The 21587-nt window shown below is 40.8% G+C and overlaps 2 protein-coding genes across 2 annotated transcripts in view; both read right to left on the bottom strand.

Annotated features, from left to right (window-relative positions):
* vgll1 (vestigial like family member 1) overlaps nt 1-4233 on the bottom strand; it is a 13629-nt gene extending 9396 nt beyond the window's left edge. The window contains exons 1-3 of the mRNA XM_061900006.1: nt 3962-4233; nt 2447-2511; nt 1-129 (exon numbers count right to left, since the gene is read on the bottom strand). The exon at nt 1-129 is cut by the window's left edge and continues 78 nt beyond it. Coding sequence (XP_061755990.1) covers nt 1-129; nt 2447-2511; nt 3962-4023 — 256 coding nt within the window. The 5' untranslated portion in view covers nt 4024-4233. The remainder of the gene's footprint in view (nt 130-2446; nt 2512-3961) is intronic.
* A 2743-nt stretch (nt 4234-6976) lies between these two features.
* adgrg4a (adhesion G protein-coupled receptor G4a) overlaps nt 6977-21587 on the bottom strand; it is a 61066-nt gene continuing 46455 nt past the window's right edge. The window contains exons 18-22 of the mRNA XM_061900005.1: nt 19386-19654; nt 19001-19106; nt 8096-8376; nt 7357-7458; nt 6977-7284 (exon numbers count right to left, since the gene is read on the bottom strand). Coding sequence (XP_061755989.1) covers nt 7169-7284; nt 7357-7458; nt 8096-8376; nt 19001-19106; nt 19386-19654 — 874 coding nt within the window. The 3' untranslated portion in view covers nt 6977-7168. The remainder of the gene's footprint in view (nt 7285-7356; nt 7459-8095; nt 8377-19000; nt 19107-19385; nt 19655-21587) is intronic.

Genomic DNA, 21587 nt, shown 5'->3' with positions numbered 1-21587 from the left:
GGAAGTGAGCGTCCACCATGCTGCCGATGTCGCCCCGGAAGTACCTCAGGATGATGGAGCGAGAGTGGCCCTCCACCTTCACGGCCACGGGACTGTCCATTCCGTCCTCGTCCATGGCGTCAGTGGTCACTGAGAGGACACAAGCGGACTCAAACACCGAGCTACCAGTTAGTACTGTGCTACTCAACCACAACTCCATGAGAGTCAATGCTCCGATGCTGAAGTTGAAGTGAAATGCTGACAGAATGTAGTATGAATGGAAGAATAGTTTGAACGGTTTAAATGTTGAAGAGTTGGAATTTCCCGGAAAAACAGAATTTGGTTTGGAACTTGGGAAAGAGTTAGCTGGATGAGTGGAATGTGCTGATGTTGGAATGGATTGAAGAGGTTGAAAAATGTGGCAGTTGTGCAACTTGGAAAAATGTTCCATTCATTTCAATGGGATTTTCCTGGAAAAGTGGGGAAAAACGGGATATTTAGGAGCATGAATGTCCAGAATGGGCTGAATTGTTTGCTGTTGGAATTGTTTCAATCGGTCAAGAAATGTTGAAGTAGGAACAGTTTTTGAATTGAAAAATGGTATTGTCGAATTTGGGGAAAACCGGGACATTTTCAAGATCCTAAACCAACTTTTTTTTTTGTCCTGACTAAGAAAATAGTTTTGACAATGGAACGGTTGAATTGGTTTGAAAAATGTGGAAGGAGTCATGGCACTAAAAAAGGTTGGAAATCAAGGTTGGAAAAATTTGTTCCTGGAAATTTTTTGCATGTGAAAAAATGTTCGTCTGAATTTCCAGGATGAGTGGAATGTTCTGAATGAGTTGAAATTGTTTGTGTTGGAATGTTTCAAATCAGTCGAGAAATGTTGAAGCAGTAACATTTTTAATTGAAAAATAGTTTTACGGAATTCCTGGAATTTTGGGAAAACTGGCAATTTTTCCAGTTCAAAAAACAACTTTTTGTTTTTGTCCTGATTAAGAGGAATGTTTTGACGGTGTAGCGGTTGAAAAATGTGAAAGGAGTAATTGCCAGACAAAAGTGTGAAAAACGGGTTTGAAAAAACGGGAATTCCTGGAATTGTTTTGAACTTGGTAAAAGTTTGAATGTCCAGGATGAGTGGAATATGTTGAAGGTGGAATGTTTGAATCGGTTGAAAAATGTGGGAATTGTGAAAGTTTGAAAAATGCATAATACATTTTGAATTGTGAAAATGTCCCAGAAAAAACTGTGAATTCTAGGAAATTCGGGAATTTTTAAATTATTGTTGAAAGGGAACACACAATTCCTGAACAGGCTGAATATTTTGAAGTTGAATCGGATACAAAATGTGTGAATTGTGGAAGTTTGAAAAATGTCTCATTCTTTTCAATAGGAATTTGGGAATTCCTGGAATAGAAGGAATTATTTGGAAAAGGCTAAAAAATATGAATGTTCTGAATGAGTTGAAATTGTTTGTATTTGAATTTTTCAAATCAGTCGAGAAATGTTGAACCAACAACATTTCTAATTGAGAAACAGTGTTACGGAATTCCTGGAATTTTGGGAAAAACGGGAAATTTTCCAGTTCAAAAAAAAACTTTGTGTTTTTGTCCTGATTAAGAGGAATGTTTTGACATTGGAGCGGTTGAAGTGGGTTGAAACATGTGAAAGGAATAATTGTCAGACAAAGGGGTGGGAAAAAAGGATTTGAAATAACAGGAATTCCTGGAATTGTTTTGAACTTAATAGAATGATAGTTTGAATGTCCAGGATGAGTGGAAAATGTTGAAGGTGGAATGGTTTGAATCAGTTGAAAATTGGGCAAATGGTGGACGTTTGAATAATTGGCAATTTTTTGGGAATGGTAAAAATGTCCGGGAAAACCTGGAATTCTGGGAAATCTGTGAATTTTTTTAATTCGTCAAGTGAAAGTCCGAGATACCCGAATAGGCTGAACAGTTTGAAGTTGGAAGGTAGAGAATGATAATAATAAGGAATAAGTGTGATTAATTGGATTTAAAAAAATGATTCGTTTGACAGCACAAATATGTTCAAAAATTGCTCATTAAAAAATAATGTTTATAAAAGTACATCAAATATCATGTAAAACATCATAAATAATGAAAATGTTAAATCTAATATAATAATTGCATGTTGTTCTTTATTGCAATGTCGAAAACGATTAAAGTTTGGAAAAAAACAACGATACGAATCATTTTCCCAGGTTGACAGTTAGAGGGGGCCGCACAGGGGCCACACAGGGGCCACACCAGGGTTGCACAGGGGCTGCACAGGGGCCACACAGGGGCCACACAGGGGGTCTACATGTTGGCCTCACGGTCCAAAGACTTGAATGTGTATTTGGGGATGTCTGAGTGGACTTTGTTTTCTTGGGGTATTCTCCCACATTCCAAAAATTTGAGGTGAATTGAATGTGTGGCCCCTGTGGCCCCTTACTTACACTCACAGTAAGTGTTGTTGTTTGTGGACATCTGCCCTGTGATTGGCTGGCCAGAGAGTTCTCCTGGAAGTCTACATAGCAACACGGATCATTCCTGGATCGAGATTTCGACGTCCATGTTGTCCTACTCAGGATGAAGCCAACATATATTTAAGTCTGCAGATGCAGTTGGTCCAAACTACATGACCTGATTCCAACTTCATTTTGATCAGCAAACAATCTGCTAGCTGAAAGTTTGCCACCATCATGTGAACATTTTGAGTGAATCATGTTAAAATTCACGAATTGTATGTTGAAGTGGCCACAGCACAGCATTATTTATATGACCCAATCCAGATAACCTTCCCTAGTCATGGCAAAGGCAAAGAAATGTGACCGACACAAAAAGTCAACACACATGGTCACACGTAAGTCACTCAACTTTGTGGATACTTAAAAAAAAAAAAGTCCTAGAAACATATTTAAAAAAAAATCTAAATTAAACCCATTTAAATCCCTTCCAAAACACTCTCCACACTTATCCAGCTGATTGATATTTGGGATTGATAACAAAACTTTTCCAGGAGAAAACAACGTTGGATACGAATTTTGTACATACTCTTAATATTCAATTACATTAATTAGTGATTGTATATACATTATCTTAGTAAAAATATGTAACATACCATATGTATGTATGTGTGTATGTATATATATATACTGTATGTATATACATATATATGTGTGTGTGAGAAGTGTGTAAACATATATACATACATAAGTATATACAAACATATGTACACATTCATATATATATATATATATATATGTATATATCTACACATATATACATACATTTACATATTTATACTGGTGTACTACAGTATATATATATATATATATATATATATATATACATATATATATATATATATATATATATATATATATAAATATATGTGTGTGTGTGTGTGTGTATATATATCCATCCATTTTCTACAGCTTATTCCCTTTGGGGTGGCGGGGGGCGCTGGCGCCTATCTCAGCTACAATCGGGCGGAAGGCGGGGTACACCCTGGACAAGTCGCCACCTCATCACAGGGCCTACACAGATAGACAGACAACATTCACACTCACATTCACACACTAGGGCCAATTTTGTGTTGCCAATCAACCTATCCCCAGGTGCATGTCTTTGGAAGTGGGAGGAAGCCGGAGTACCCGGAGGGAACCCACGCATTCACGGGGAGAACATGCAAACTCCACACAGAAAGTTCCCGAGCCTGGATTTGAACCCAGGACTGCAGGAACTTCGTATTGTGAGACAGACGCACTAACCCCTCTGTCACCGTGAAGCCATATATATATATATATATATATATATATATATATATATATATATATATGTATATATATATATATATATATATATATATATATATATATATATATATGTATATATATATATATATATATATATATATATATATATATATATACATAAGTACACTTAGAGAAAATGCACACTTCAAGAGTTCTTACCTGAGCTGAACACCAAGCAGCGTCCTTGATTTGCCTGAGAAAGTTGGCGTGCTTGCCTTCATGAGCGGCTGATGTTTGGATGGATGTAACTCAGCTTCTAGAAGTCTCCATTTAGGAAGGATGATGTTGAGAAGAAAAACACAAAGGTGTGCTTTTGCTTCCCTGAGTGGAGCGACTAGAGCGGGACTGGAAGTGTGCGAGGGTGTGGGAGTGTCAGCTATGAGCAGAATGTCAGCCAGCAAGTTAATCCTGAAGCTGCACCAACACCAACACCTGCGTGCCTGGAACTAACAAAAACACCTCAGGAATCTGCTCACTTACATCTCTCATCTCATTTTTAACACACAACTGCAAAATATTCATTTCAACATAAACAGCAGACACATCATTGTTGTTGTTGTTGTTGTTGTTGTTGTTGTTGTTCTGAAGTCTTACTGTAGGCTGAGTCACACTCATGAACAGATGACAACACCTGTGGACATGTACTACAATCAGGGAATAGTCAGTACGTTAGACAACAATCAGGGAATAGTCAGTAAGTTAGACAACAACCAGGGAATAGTCAGTATGTTAGACAACAACCAGGGAATAGTCAGTAAGTTAGACAACAACCAGGGAATAGTCAGTATGTTAGACAATAATCAGGGAATAGTCAGTATGTTAGACAATAATCAGGGAATAGTCAGTATGTTAGACAACAATCAGGGAATAGTCAGTATGTTAGACAACAATCAGGGAATAGTCAGCATATAGACAACAATCAGGGAATAGTCAGTATGTTAGACAACAATCAGGGAATAGTCAGTATGTTGGACAACAATCAGGGAATAGTCAGTATGTCAGACAACAATCAGAGAATAGTCAGTATGTTAGACTACAATCAGGGAATAGTCAGTATGGAAGACAACAATCAGGGAATAGTCAGTATGTTAGACAGCATTCAGGGAATAGTCAGCATGCTAGACAACATTTAGGGAATAGTCAGTATGTTAGACAACAACCAGGGAATAGTCACTATGTTAGACAACAATCAGGGAATAGTTAGTATGTTAGACAACAATCAGGGAATAGTCAGTATGTTAGACAACAATCAGGGAATAGTCAGTATGTTAGACAACAATCAGGGAATAGTCAGTATGTTGGACAACAATCAGGGAATAGTCAGTATGTTAGACAACAATCAGAGAATAGTCAGTATGTTAGACTACAATCAGGGAATAGTCAGTATGGAAGACAACAATCAGGGAATAGTCAGTATGTTAGACAGCATTCAGGGAATAGTCAGCATGCTAGACAACATTTAGGGAATAGTCAGTATGTTAGACAACAACCAGGGAATAGTCACTATGTTAGACAACAATCAGGGAATAGTTAGTATGTTAGACAACAATCAGGGAATAGTCAGTATGTTAGACAATAATCAGGGAATAGTCAGTATGTTAGACAAAAATCAGGGAATAGTCAGTATGTTAGACAACAATCAGGGAATAGTCAGCATATAGACAACAATCAGGGAATAGTCAGTATGTTAGACAACAATCAGGGAATAGTCAGTATGTTGGACAACAATCAGGGAATAGTCAGTATGTTAGACAACAATCAGAGAATAGTCAGTATGTTAGACTACAATAAGGGAATAGTCAGTATGGAAGACAACAATCAGGGAATAGTCAGTATGTTAGACAACAATCAGGGAATAGTCAGTATGTTGGACAACAACCAGGGAATAGTCAGTATGTTAGACAACAATCAGGGAATAGTCAGTATGTTAGACAACAATCAGAGAATAGTCAGTATGTTAGACTACAATAAGGGAATAGTCAGTATGAAAGACAACAATCAGGGAATAGTCAGTATGTTATAAAACAATCAGGGAATAGTCAGTATGTTAGACAACAATCAGAGAATAGTCATTATGTTAGACTACAATCAGGGAATAGTCAGTATGGAAGACAACAATCAGGGAATAGTCAGTATGTTAGACAACAATCAGGGAATAGTCAGCATGTTAGACAACAATCAGGGAATAGTCAGTATGTTGGACAACAATCAGGGAATAGTCAGTATGTTAGACAACAATCAGGGAATAGTCAGTATGTTAGACAACAACCAGGGAATAGTCAGTGTGTTAGACAACAATCAGGGAATAGTCAGTATGTTAGACAACAATCAGGGAATAGTCAGTATGTTGGAAAACAATCAGGGAATAGTCAGTATGTTAGACAACAATCAGGGAATAGTCAGTATGTTAGACAACAATCAGGGAATAGTCAGTATGTTAGACAACAATCAGTGAATAGTCAGTATGTTAGACAACAATCAGAGAATAGTCAGTATGTTAGACTATAATAAGGGAATAGTCAGTATGGAAGACAACAATCAGGGAATAGTCAGTATGTTAGACAGCATTCAGGGAATAGTCAGCATGCTAGACAACATTTAGGGAATAGTCAGTATGTTAGACAACAATCAGGGAATAGTCACAGTATGTTAGACAACAATCAGGGAAAGGTCAGTATGCTAGACAACAATCAGGGAATAGATAGTTTGCTAGACAACAATCAGGGAATATTTAGTATGGTAGACAGCAATCAGGGAATGCTAAACAACTTAAACCATAAACCATGAAATGAGGGTATAGTCATCAGTAATTAGTTAACGTGCTAGTCAAAAATAGGGAAATAGTCAGTATAGTGTTCAGACAAAACTCAGGAAACAGTCACCATGTTTCTCAAGAACCAGGGAACACTGTACAAGTCAGTATGTTGGACAAGAAAACAGGGTCTAGTAAAAATAGCAGACAAGAATCAGGGACTATGCAGCAGTTATTAAAGCAGCTGTAATCAAAATAAGAGAAGTTAGTACATTTTAAATATACTAAAGAAGAATTGAAAAGGTGTGTTCCTTACTGAGTGTTAGGCAAAAATCAGGGTATTGTTAGTATGTTAGACAAAAATTGGGTAATAGTAAATACACAGTAAAAAATGACGAATCAGGCAAAAGAAAGCTCATTAATCATGACATTATTCACCTTTTATTTGAATATTTCAGATGAAAGAGTAAGAAGACACACGACACAGGACATGTTCAATACTTCACAGTTTGGAGACATAATGAACTTATAAAGACATTTTCCATTTGGACACACTCACTACTTGAGGACTATTTACTACGTGTTGGTAGAATGTGCTCGCTCAGGTCCATTCATCAGGCCGCCCTGTGGTTGTTGGAGTGAGAGATGCCCCCCAGGGAGGAGGTGTGGACAGAATCCGAGGTCAGGACCTGGTTTTTGCCACCACTGGCCGGCGTGGAGCGGCTCCAGTCTGAACAGAGGAAGGTCAGGGTTACATGTGTGGCCTGATTAAACACACAGCCTAGGGAGGGAAGGTACCGACCTGACACCTGACCGAGTCTTAAAGGTCCACAGCACAGGTGGATTCGCCATTGTTGGCGCACGTTTTCCTTCATGAGGCAGTGGAAGACGAAGACCAGGAAGCCTGTGGGCAGCACGAGTCACAACAAACGTTTTTAAATCACACAAAGTCCACAAAAGGAGAGGAATCCGGCTCCCTCCCACCGCCGAAGACATGCACCTGGGGATAGGCCCCTCCCACCTCCGAAGACATGCACCTGGGGATAGGCCCCTCCCACCTCCGAAGACATGCACCTGGGTATAGGCCCCACCCACCTCCAAAGACATGCACCTGGGGATAGGCCCCTCCCACCTCCGAAGACACACATATACATATATATATACATATATATATGTATACATATATATATATATATATATATATATATATATATATATATATATATATATATATATATATATATATATATATATATATATATATATATATATATATGCAATGAGGTGGCGACTTCCGCCCGATTGTAGCTGAGATAGGCATATATATGTATATATGCATATATATATATATATATATATATATATATATATATATATATATATATGTTTACCTTCAGTACTTCTTGTGTTTACCTTCAGTACTTCCTGTGTTTACCTTCAATACTTCCTGTTTACCTTCAGTACTTCCTGTGTTTACCGTCAGTAATCCCTGTGTTTACCTTCAATACTTCCTGTTTACCTTCAGTACTTCCTGTGTTTACCTTGCAAGGTGTTGCAGATGGTGAACAGGTACATCATCACCACTCTGCCGGGTCCAAAGGAGAAGAAGCCCAGCAGCCAGGTGAGACCCAGCAGCACGGTGAGACAGGCCGCCGCCTTCAAGTCCTGCACGCCGCGGCGGCTGTGGGCCCTCGGCTTGTTGGCGCCCATGCGGCGGATCTGGACCAGGACCACCAGGAACACGCAGGTGTTGCACAAGAGGACCAGGAGCACCAAAGCCACCACCGTCACGTAGAAGAAGACGTCCTTCTGAATCCAGCAGCTAGGGGGCGCAACAACACGTGGTAAGGACTTCATGAGGACTGGATACTTTGTGTGTGTAGTGTAGTGACTTCATGTGTAATGACTTAATGTGTAGAGACTTCATGTGTCAGAAGACTTCATGTGTAGTGACTTCATGTGTCAGAAGACTTCATGTGTCAGAAGACTTCATGTGTAGTGACTTCACGTGTCAGAAGACTTCATGTGTAGTGACTTAATGTGTCAGAAGACTTCATGTGTAGTGACTTCATGTGTCAGAAGACTTCATGTGTAGTGACTTCATGTGTCAGAAGACTTCATGTGTAGTGACTTCATGTGTTAGAAGACTTCATGTGTAGTGACTTCAAGTGTCAGAAGACTTCACGTGTCAGAAGACTTCATGTGTCAGAAGACTTCATGTGTCAGAAGACTTCATGTGTAGTGACTTCATGTGTAGTGACTTCATGTGTCAGAATACTTCATATGTAGTGACTTCATGTGTTAGAAGACTTCATGTGTAGTGACTTCATGTGTTAGAAGACTTCATGTGTAGTGACTTCAAGTGTCAGAAGACTTCACGTGTCAGAAGACTTCATGTGTCAGAAGACTTCATGTGTAGTGACTTCATGTGTAGTGACTTCATGTGTCAGAAGACTTCATGTGTCAGAAGACTTCATGTGTCAGAAGTCTTCATGTGTAGTGACTTCATGTGTCAGAAGACTTCATGTGTCAGAAGACTTCATGTGTAGTGACTTCATGTGTAGTGACTTCATTTGTCAGAAGACTTCATGTGTAGTGACTTCACGTGTCAGAAGACTTCATGTGTAGTGACTTAATGTGTCAGAAGACTTCATGTGTAGTGACTTCATGTGTCAGAAGACTTCATGTGTAGTGACTTCATGTGTCAGAAGACTTCATGTGTAGTGACTTCATGTGTTAGAAGACTTCATGTGTAGTGACTTCAAGTGTCAGAAGACTTCACGTGTCAGAAGACTTCATGTGTCAGAAGACTTCATGTGTCAGAAGACTTCATGTGTAGTGACTTCATGTGTAGTGACTTCATGTGTCAGAATACTTCATATGTAGTGACTTCATGTGTTAGAAGACTTCATGTGTAGTGACTTCATGTGTTAGAAGACTTCATGTGTAGTGACTTCAAGTGTCAGAAGACTTCACGTGTCAGAAGACTTCATGTGTCAGAAGACTTCATGTGTAGTGACTTCATGTGTAGTGACTTCATGTGTCAGAAGACTTCATGTGTCAGAAGACTTCATGTGTCAGAAGTCTTCATGTGTAGTGACTTCATGTGTCAGAAGACTTCATGTGTCAGAAGTCTTCATGTGTAGTGACTTCATGTGTCAGAAGACTTCATGTGTCAGAAGACTTCATGTGTAGTGACTTCATGTGTAGTGACTTCATGTGTAGTGACTTCATGTGTCAGAAGACTTCATGTGTAGTGACTTCATGTGTAGTGACTTCATGTGTCAGAAGACTTCATGTGTAGTGACTTCATGTGTAGTGACTTCATGTGTCAGAAGACTTCATGTGTAGTGACTTCATGTGTTAGAAGACTTCATGTGTAGTGATTTCAAGTGTCAGAAGACTTCACGTGTCAGAAGACTTCATGTGTCAGAAGACTTCATGTGTAGTGACTTCATGTGTAGTGACTTCATGTGTCAGAAGACTTCATGTGTAGTGACTTCATGTGTTAGAAGACTTCATGTGTAGTGACTTCATGTGTTAGAAGACTTCATGTGTAGTGACTTCAAGTGTCAGAAGACTTCACGTGTCAGAAGACTTCATGTGTCAGAAGACTTCATGTGTAGTGACTTCATGTGTAGTGACTTCATGTGTCAGAAGACTTCATGTGTCAGAAGACTTCATGTGTCAGAAGTCTTCATGTGTAGTGACTTCATGTGTCAGAAGACTTCATGTGTCAGAAGTCTTCATGTGTAGTGACTTCATGTGTCAGAAGACTTCATGTGTCAGAAGACTTCATGTGTAGTGACTTCATGTGTAGTGACTTCATGTGTAGTGACTTCATGTGTCAGAAGACTTCATGTGTAGTGACTTTCTGTGTCAGAAGACTTCATGTGTCAGAAGACTTCATGTGTAGTGACTTCATGTGTAGTGACTTCATGTGTCAGAAGACTTCATGTGTCAGAAGACTTCATGTGTAGTGACTTCATGTGTTAGAAGACTTCATGTGTAGTGATTTCAAGTGTCAGAAGACTTCACGTGTCAGAAGACTTCATGTGTCAGAAGACTTCATGTGTAGTGACTTCATGTGTAGTGACTTCATGTGTCAGAAGACTTCATGTGTAGTGACTTCATGTGTTAGAAGACTTCATGTGTAGTGACTTCATGTGTTAGAAGACTTCATGTGTAGTGACTTCAAGTGTCAGAAGACTTCACGTGTCAGAAGACTTCATGTGTCAGAAGACTTCATGTGTAGTGACTTCATGTGTAGTGACTTCATGTGTCAGAAGACTTCATGTGTCAGAAGACTTCATGTGTCAGAAGTCTTCATGTGTAGTGACTTCATGTGTCAGAAGACTTCATGTGTCAGAAGTCTTCATGTGTAGTGACTTCATGTGTCAGAAGACTTCATGTGTCAGAAGTCTTCATGTGTAGTGACTTCATGTGTCAGAAGACTTCATGTGTCAGAAGACTTCATGTGTAGTGACTTCATGTGTAGTGACTTCATGTGTCAGAAGACTTCATGTGTCAGAAGACTTCATGTGTAGTGACTTCATGTGTAGTGACTTCATGTGTCAGAAGACTTCATGTGTCAGAAGTCTTCATGAGTAGTGACTTCATGTGTCAGAAGACTTCATGTGTCAGAAGACTTCATGTGTCAGAAGTCTTCATGTGTAGTGACTTCATGTGTCAGAAGACTTCATGTGTCAGAAGACTTCATGTGTCAGAAGTCTTCATGTGTAGTGACTTCATGTGTCAGAAGACTTCATGTGTCAGAAGACTTCATGTGTAGTGACTTCATGTGTAGTGACTTCATGTGTCAGAAGACTTCATGTGTCAGAAGACTTCATGTGTAGTGACTTCATGTGTCAGAAGACTTCATGTGTAGTGACTTCATGTGTCAGAAGACTTCACGTGTCAGAAGACTTCATGTGTCAGAAGACTTCATGTGTAGTGACTTCATGTGTAGTGACTTCATGTGTCAGAAGACTTCATGTGTAGTGACTTCATGTGTCAGAAGTCATAGCGTGGTTGCGTGGTGTGTGATCTACTAAGACTGCGTGTGCAATTGCAAAGTCTTCTTTAATTGAGGTTCATGCGTGTACTATGTGGGGCGTGACCATGGAAACACTCATTTACTGTACATTAATGTTATCATGCTCCTGCCTATGGCTTCATTTTCAAACCAGCAGGAGACATCAATCACTTTTTATGGGCATTTTAGAAGCAGTCCTGCAGTGCATGGACATTACAAACACTTTGTTCCCACCAAAAGGTTGATGGGAGGGAGGGAGGTTGCACTTACTCTGCTCAAAATGCAAAAATGCATTGTTTAAGTTTTTTTGTCATTCAAGGAATATTTAAATAATATGCATCATTAACAAATACTAAAAGGCACTAAAATGCATGAATGCAATTTGTTTTAAATCGGGCCCTTAAGTCCTTTGGCAGCAATTTCAGAGAACAGACACAATCTACTTTGCACACCTTTAGTAGATCAGTTTTGCGTGTGCTATCAGGTTTGCACATGTTTTAGTACACGCAAACCCTTGCTAGATCAGGCCCTTTGTCGCTAGATTTATAGATTCTTATTAAAAGTGACATATATTTTGCGCCATGCATTGATTCGGTAATCAAATACAAGAGGTCAGTAAAGTATTCCCGTAGATCCGCCACCACAAGCCTAGGTAGTGCACGTTATCACAGCGTGCAAGCCACTCCCATAAGTGCTAAATGAAGGCCGCTTAGAGACACGCCTACTTTGTTTGGCAAAGTTTTGAACGCCGCTGGTTTACCTGTTTAACCAGGAAGACAAAGTGTGGCCCCGGGGACATTTGCTGATGGCGGCTCTTTTTGTATGGGCCCGTGGAAAATTGGAGGAATGAAATAAAATAAATGTGTTTTTTAAAATGTATAAATAGGTTGAAAATGTTGATACTAATAATGGATAGAAACTAAACATTTGTCTTTAAATACATGTTTTATTATTATTATTTGATGACATCACCCTAATTAAATGTGAAGAACAATTCTGTTTGGTACACAACTGAAATTTGTATTCTGTGCTAGGGTTGTATGGTATCTTGGTACTGGTATAGTATTGCAGTACTATTGAATCATATTTGGTACTATACCACCACTAAAAAGACCCCCCCCCCCACACACCTGACATCCACTGTAATGATACCAAGTACAAGAGTGTATCTTATTAGGTCCGACACTGCAGCCGCCTTTTCTCCTTTGTTTCACACTCTGCAGAAACTGAACACTTGATGTGCTCTTTTCTTTCGACACGTTCTAAGATTCTGGATAGTATAGCGCCCCTCAGAGCTATACGTCCCAAACCAAAACAGGAACCTTGGCTCAATGAAAGCACACGCACAGCTCGGCATGAGTGGCGAAGGGCGGAGCGCAAGTGGAAAGGGGATCACTTGGAAGTCTATCAAATTTTAAAAGAAAACTGTCGAAATTATCAAAGTGTGGTTAAAGCTGAGAAAACAAAACATATGTCAGACTTAATTTTAAATAGCATCAGTAAGCCACGTGTTCTTTTTAACACTATTAGTAATGTTCTAAAACCGAATCCAGCCACTTCACTGGAGATGACAAGTGAAACTTGTGAAAAATTTCTCTCCTTTTTTAATGATAAGGTTGCTTCTATTCGGGCAAATCTTTCTCGTTTTCCATTAAGTTTTAATGTGGCCACTCAGTGCTCGACTGTGTTCTGTCACTTTGAGCCTGTGAACTTACAGGAATAGTCGGCAAGCTAAAACCCTCGTCATGTCCCACAGACCCAGTCCCCCCTCACTTTTTTAAAGAAATCTGGGACACTATTGATTTGTCTGTTAGGAACATCATCAACAGCAGCTTGATTTCTGGCTTTTCCAAGATGGCGCTGCTGTAGTGGCTGCTGTAGGCAGGAGCTCTGTGCTCTTGTATCATCCTTTTGTGTTTCCCTCTTGTTTTCATGTGTTATTATATTTTTTTGCCTTTTGGTCCGGGGCCCTTTGGGACTGTGTGACAAGGGGTGTCACTTTCGTGACCTCTGTGGTGCTTTTTTTGTGGACATCTGGATCTGCCTCCCGGGAGCCTTTTGGCCATGGAGACCAGCTGCTGGGTCTCTGCCACACCGGAGTCGCTTTGGAGGGACTGGAGGAGATGCGGATGAGGGGACAGGGCTGCGGAGCTGGCACTGAGCGCTGGGACGGAGAGGCTTCGCGGTGTCTTGGCTGGGTGAGCAGGTGTCGGACACCTCAGTCACCTTGGACGTATCCTCGCTCATCCATGCGGACTGGACACTGGCCGAGAGTGGAGTCGGCTGTCTTGGTTGCTTTGTTGGGTCTGCTCCTGTCTCTGGCCATCCTCCCTCCACCCCAGCGGACGATGGCGTGGAACACCGCAGAGGCCACCACAGTGGATATGTTTCTTTTACTTTTTATTCATAGCTGTATGTAGAAGTGTCTGGTTGTATCTGCTGCTTTAATGTCTATAATGTCCTATGTGTTCTTTGATGTTTCCCTCTTACACACATGTAAGAGGGATGTGTACTATGGCTATGAGTTGTTGTTTTTTTCCCTTGGCCTCAGTCTGCACCCCCTCTCCAGGGCCCAGGCTAAGACCGATTTTTTAATTTTATTTTAATCTTCTATTTTTTTTCTCCCCCCCTTGTTTACCTGTATCTCATCTTTTTTTGTAAGGGGCGCTGGAAGCCGGCAGACCCGTCAGCGATCCTGTTCTGTCTCCCTTTAATGTTTGTCTGATCTTGAATGGGATTGTGCTGAAAATTGTAATTTTCCTGAAGGAACTCTCCTGACGGAATAAATAAAGTACTATCTAATCTAATCTCTAATCTGTGTCCCCTCCTTTTGTAAAAGAGCTGTTGTTGAGCCTTTGATTAAAAAAACAGGTCTTGATCCGACAAGTTTGTCAAATTATCGGCCCATTTCCAAATTACCATTTTGTGTCAAAGATTTTGGAGAAATGTGTTCTGGCACAACTGCAGCCTTTTTTTAGATGAAAATAGCACTTTAGATCCATTTCAGTCTGGATACAAAGCTTTGCACAGTACTGAATCTGCACGTTTAAAGGTTTTTAATGACTTGCTTTCAATGTCTGATTCTGGCAGCTCTGCCATTTTAGTGCTTTTAGATCTTTGACACAGTCCACCACACAATTCTTTTAGACCGCCTGAGAGACTGTGTGGGTGTCAGGGGGACTGCGTTGGCGTGGTTTAGATCTTACCTGTCTGAGAGGTCCTTCTCTGTCAGGCTGGGGGACGCCACCTCCTCTTCTGCCCCGCTTTACTGTGGTGTCCCCCAGGGATCTATTTTAGGCCCCATCCTGTTCGCTCTTTATCTCCTTCCTCTTGGAGATATTTTTAAGAAACATGGAGTGTTTTATCACTTTTATGCAGATGACTGACAAATTTATATGCCGATTTCAAAAAGCCACGGCCCACTGACACCCCCTTCTTAACTGTCTATGCGACGTCAAGGCTTGATTAGCCCAGAATTTTTAAATAATGAACGAGGGAAAAACGGAAGTTTTAGTTTTTGGTCCGACCCCTCACTGATTTGGGACCATTGCAAAATTATGTGGGTCCCAAAGTCACCAGCCTTGGCGTCACTATAGACAGCGATTTTAAACCAGACAAACAAGTCAATGGCGTTTTAAAATCGTGTTATCACCTTCGTCTTTTAGTAAAGGTTAAACCGTTTTTATCTTTTAACCTTTTTGAAGAAGTGGTGCATGCTTTTATTTCAAGTGGCCTGGACTACTGCAATGCACTTTATGCTGGCATTAGCCAAAAAGCTCTCTCCCGGTTGCAGTTAGTCCAGAACGCGGCAGCACGACTTTTAACAGGGGCCAGGAAACGCCAGCATACAACCCCAATTCTTCAGAGTTTGCACTGGCTCCCTGTTCATTTTAGAAGTGATTTTAAAACATTGCTGTTTGTTTTTAAATCTTTACATGGACTGGCACCTCTATATATCTCGGACCTTATCCAAATTTACATTCCTGCGCGCGCTCTGAGGTCCGAGAGCCAGTTCCAGCTCGTGGTGCCCAAGACCGGACTTAAGACCAGGGGAGACAGGGCCTTCTCTGTGGTTCGGCCCTAAGCTCTGGAACACTCTGCCGCTCCATGTTCAAACTGCTTCCACAGTGGAGTGTTTTAAGTCTCGTCTTAAGACCCACTTTTATTCTTTGGCTTTTAACACTACGTGAGTTGTGTGGTCCTCTGTGTTTTTTATACACTTTGATTTCTATTTTACTGTTTTAATTGATTTTACCCTTTAAAATAGTTTTTAATCATATTTGTTTTTATATTGTTTTTATATTTATTTATTTTTTGTTTTTATTCAATGAGAATCAGCACCTCCAAGTCCGAGTCCATGGTTCTCGCCCGGAAAAGGGTGGAATGCCATCTCCGGGTTGGGGAGGAGACCCTGCCCCAAGTGGAGGAGTTCAAGTACCTAGGAGTCTTGTTCACGAGTGGGGGAAGAGTGGATCGTGAGATCGACAGGCGGATCGGTGCGGCGTCTTCAGTAATGCGGACGTTGTACCGATCCGTTGTGGTGAAGAAGGAGCTGAGCCGGAAGGCAAAGCTCTCAATTTACCGGTCGATCTACGTTCCCATCCTCACCTATGGTCATGAGCTTTGGGTCATGACCGAAAGGATAAGATCACGGGTACAAGCGGCTGAAATGAGTTTCCTCCGCCGTGTGGTGGGGCTCTCCCTTAGAGATAGTGTGAGAAGCTCTGCCATCCGGGAGGAACTCAAAGTAAAGCCGCTGCTCCTTCACATCGAGAGGAGCCAGATGAGGTGGTTCGGGCATCTGGTCAGGATGCCACCCGAACGCCTCCCTAGGGAGGTGTTTAGGGCACGTCCAACCGGTAGGAGGCCACGGGGAAGACCCAGGACACGTTGGGAAGACTATGTCTCCCGGCTGGCCTGGGAACGCCTTGGGATCCCCCGGGAAGAGCTAGACGAAGTGGCTGGGGAGAGGGAAGTCTGGGTTTCCCTGCTTAGGCTGTTGCCCCCGCGACCCGACCTCGGATAAGCGGAAGATGATGGATGGATGTTTTTATTTAGTCATTGGTGGAGCATAATATATATATATATATATATATATATATATATATATATATATATATATATATTTTTTTTTTTTTTTTAATTAATTTATTTTTTTTACAATTGTTTTTAACATGGCTGTGCAGCACTTTGGAAACGTTATAGTTGTTTAAATGTGCTATATAAATAAAGTGGATTGGATTGGATTGGATACTACTATGATTACATCGATAATTTTTAGCATTACAGAATCTTTTTCCTTTTAAAAAAAAAAAAACATATTACTTTTATAAAGTCAGTAAATACATCCCCGGACACCTGAGGACTTTGAATATGACCAATGTATGATCCTGTACCTGCTTGGTATCGGATCGATGCCTAAGTGTGTGGTATCATTCAAAACTAATGTCAAGTATCAAAGAAGAGAAGAATAAGTGATTATCACATTTGAACGAAAAAGTGTAGATAGAACATGTTAAAATGGAAAATAAGAAGATATGAAAAGTAAATGAACAAGTAGATTATTATTCATTTTTTACAGTTTGTCCCTCATAATGTGTATAAAATAATAGGTGTATAAATGACACAATATGTTACTGCAGACTAATTAGGAGTCTTTGTTTGTTTACTTCCTACTAAAAGACAAGTTGTCTAGTATGTTCAACATTTTATTGAAGGACTAAATGACAATGGACTATGTTAACGTAACGTGTGGAGTTCCCCAGGGTTCGGTCCTTGGCCCTGCACTCTTCAGCATCTACATGCTGCCGCTGGGTGACGTCATACGCAAATACGGTATTAGCTTTCACTGTTATGCTGATGACACCCAACTCTACATGCCCCTAAAGCTGACCAATACGCCGGACTGTAGTCAGTTGGAAGCGTGTCTTAATGAAATTAAACAATGGATGTCCGCTAACTTTTTGCAACTCAACGCCAAAAAAACGGAAATGCTGATTATCGGTCCTGCTAGACACCGACCTCTATTTAATAATACAACTCTAACATTTGACAACCAAACAATTAAACAAGGCGACACGGTGAAGAATCTGGGTATTATCTTCCACCCAACTCTCTCCTTTGAGGCACACATTAAAAGCGTTACTAAAACGGCCTTCTTTCATCTCCGTAATATCGCTAAAATTCGCTCCATTCTGTCCACTAAAGACGCTGAGATCATTATCCATGCGTTTGTTACGTCTCGCCTCGATTACTGTAACGTATTATTTTCGGGTCTCCCCATGTTTAGCATTAAAAGATTACAGTTGGTACAAAATGCGGCTGCTAGACTTTTGACAAGAACAAGAAAGTTTGATCATATTACGCCTGTACTGGCTCACCTGCACTGGCTTCCTGTGCACTTAAGATGTGACTTTAAGGTTTTACTACTTACGTATAAAATACTACACGGTCTAGCTCCAGCCTATCTTGCCGATTGTATTGTACCATATGTCCCGGCAAGAAATCTGCGTTCAAAGGACTCCGGCTTATTAGTGATTCCCAAAGCCCAAAAAAAGTCTGCGGGCTATAGAGCGTTTTCCGTTCGGGCTCCAGTACTCTGGAATGCCCTCCCGGTAACAGTTCGAGATGCCACCTCAGTAGAAGCATTTAAGTCTCACCTTAAAACTCATTTGTATACTCTAGCCTTTAAATAGACTCCCTTTTTAGACCAGTTGATCTGCCGTTTCTTTTATTTTTCTTCTATGTCCCACTCTCCCTTGTGGAGGGGGTCCGGTCCGATCCGGTGGCCATGTACTAATCACCTGTGTATCGGCTGGGGACATCTCTGCGCTGCTGATCCGCCTCCGCTTGGGATGGTTTCCTGCTGGCTCCGCTGTGAACGGGACTCTCGCTGCTGTGTTGGATCCGCTTTGGACTGGACTCTCGCGACTGTGTTGGATCCATTGTGGATTGAACTTTCACAGTATCATGTTAGACCCGCTCGACATCCATTGCTTTCCTCCTCTCCAAGGTTCTCATAGTCATCATTGTCACCGACGTCCCACTGGGTGTGAGTTTTCCTTGCCCTTATGTGGGCCTACCGAGGATGTCGTGGCGGTCTGTGCAGCCCTTTGAGACACTAGTGATTTAGGGCTATATAAGTAAACATTGATTGATTGATTGATTTGTTTCACGTACAATAACATTTTTTGTTAAAATAAAACCAATAATTACATTTTTATGGTCCCCTTTATTTAGAGAAGTATCGAAATACATTTTGGTACCGGTATCAAAATATTGTTATCGGGACAACCCTACTCTTTGCAAAAAGAAGATGTTTTATCTATGTTTGTATTATTTAGTCAGCATCCCAGGTGTGGGTGTGGAATACTTGAGTTTGGTGACATGTTGAGTTTTGGGCAAGACTCACAAGGACTGAGTGGAGCGAAGCAAGGCTGCAGACGGGGAGGATGGTGCGCCGCCGTAAGCATCTTTGTCTACGGCCAGCACCAGGCAGACCACCAGCAGGGGCACACCTGGGGCACACAATCCACAACAAGCCTTCCTCAAAGGATACGAAGGTGGCAAAAAAAGGGCAGTCAGGTAAATAATAGAAGCGGGAATGTTGTTGTTGTGAGTGTTTGCAAAGCCATCTCCAATATTGCATATTGAACATAATTGACCATGAATAATTGAACATTTGTGTAATGATTAAAGAACTTTGCACGTGACCATAACCCACAGGGGGCGCCACACACCTTAGTATACAAAGGTCATACAGAGGTCACTGGACACGGATGACTTTGAGGCCTTACCCCAGCCCACAGCGCACAACTTGAGGATGTAGGCGGACACGTAGGTGTTGAAGACCTTGACCAGGGAGAAGTACATGTGCACGGCCTCCAGGCCCATCCAGGCGAAGGAGGCCAACAGGAAGTAGTGCAGCGTGGCGGCCGTCGCCATGCACAGGAAGTAGTTGGAGAAGGACGACAGCCACGAGTCCAGCAGGAAGATCAGACTCAGACCCAGCAGGGCGGCCGACAGGTTGAGGAGGATTTTAGAAGGGGAGTCTCGACGCAGCTTCCTGGTAATAGTCGGTGTGTTAGACAACAACCAGGGAATAGTCAGTATACTAGACAACAATCAGGGAATAGTAACTATGTTAGACTACAATCAGGGAATAGTCAGTATGGTAGACTACAATCAGGGAATAGTCAGTATGTTAGACAACAATCAGGGAATAGTCAGTATGTTAGACAACAATCAGGGAATAGTCAGTATGTTAGACAACAATCAGGGAATAGTCAGTATGTTAGACAACAATCAGGGAATAGTCAGTATGTTAGACAACAATCAGGTAATAGTCAGTATGTTAGACAACAATCAGGGAATAGTCAGTATGTTAGACAACATTCAGGGAATAGTCAGTATGTTAGACAACAATCAGGGAATAGTCAGTATGTTAGACAACAATCAGGGAATAGTCAGTATTGTAGACTACACTCAGGGAATAGTCAGTATGTTGGACTACAATCAGGGAATAGTCAGTATGTTAGAGAAAAATCAGGGAATAGTCAGTATGTTAGACAACAACCAGGGAATAGTCAGTATGTTAGACAACAACCAGGGAATAGTCAGTATGGTAGACTACAATCAGGGAATAGTCAGTATGTTAGGCATCAACCAGGGAATAGTCACTATGTTAGGCAACAACCAGGGAATAGTCACTATGTTAGACTACAATCAGGGAATAGTCAGTATGTTGGAGAACAATCAGGGAATAGTCAGTATGTTAGACAACAACCAGGGAATAGTCAGTATGTTAGACAACATTCAGGGAATAGTCAGTATGTTGACTACAATCAGGGAATAGTCAGTATGTTAGACAACAATCAGGGAATAGTCTGTATGTTAGACAACAATCAGGGAATAGTCACAGTATGTTAGACAACAACCAGGGAATAGGCACAGTATGTTAGACTACAATCAGGGAATAGTCAGTATGTTAGACAACAATTAGGGAATAGTCAGTATGTTAGACAAAAATCAGGGAATAGTCAGTATGTTAGACAACAATCAGGGAATAGTCACAGTATGTTAGACAACAACCAGGGAATAAGCACAGTATGTTAGACAACAATCAGGGAATCGTCAGTATGGTAGACTACAATCAGGGAATAGTCAGTATGTTAGACAACAATCAGGGAATAGTCGGTATGTTAGACAACAATCAGGGAATAGTCAGTATGGTAGACTACAATCAGGGAATAGTCAGTATGTTAGACTACAATCAGGGAATAGTCAGTATGTTAGACAACAATCAGGGAATAGTCATTTAGTTGGACAACAATCAGGGAACAGTCTGTATGTTAGACAACAATCAGGGAATAGTCAGTATGTTAGACAACAATCAGGGAATAGTCAGTATGTTAGACAACAATCAGGGAATAGTCACAGTATGTTAGACAACAACCAGGGAATAGTCACAGTATGTTAGACAACAACCAGGGAATAGTCAATATGTTAGACAACAATCAGGGAATAGTCAGTATGTTAGACTACAATCAGGGAATAGTCAGTATGTTAGACAACAACCAGGGAATAGTCAGTATGTTAGACAACAACCAGGGAATAGTCAGTATGTTAGACTACAATCAGGGAATAGTCAGTATGTTAGACAACAACCAGGGAATAGTCAGTATGTTAGACAACAACCAGGGAATAGTCAGTATGTTAGACAACAATCAGGGAATAGTCAGTATGTTACACAAAAACCAGGGAATAGTTAGTATGTTAGAGAACAACCAGGGAATAGTCAGTATGTTAGACGACAATCAGGGAATAGTCAGTATGTTAGACGACAATCAGGGAATAGTCAGTATGTTAGACGACAATCAGGGAATAGTCAGTATGTTAGACAACAATCAGGGAATAGTCAGTATGTTAGACAACAACCAGGGAATAGTCAGTATGTTAGACAACAATCAGGGAATAGTCAGTATGTTAGACAACAATCA

This window comes from Nerophis ophidion, linkage group LG05 (genome assembly GCF_033978795.1).
Source record: "Nerophis ophidion isolate RoL-2023_Sa linkage group LG05, RoL_Noph_v1.0, whole genome shotgun sequence".
Classification (NCBI taxonomy): domain Eukaryota; kingdom Metazoa; phylum Chordata; class Actinopteri; order Syngnathiformes; family Syngnathidae; genus Nerophis; species Nerophis ophidion.
Note: the sequence above shows the minus strand (reverse complement) of the source record. Positions and strands in the feature narration are given on the sequence as shown.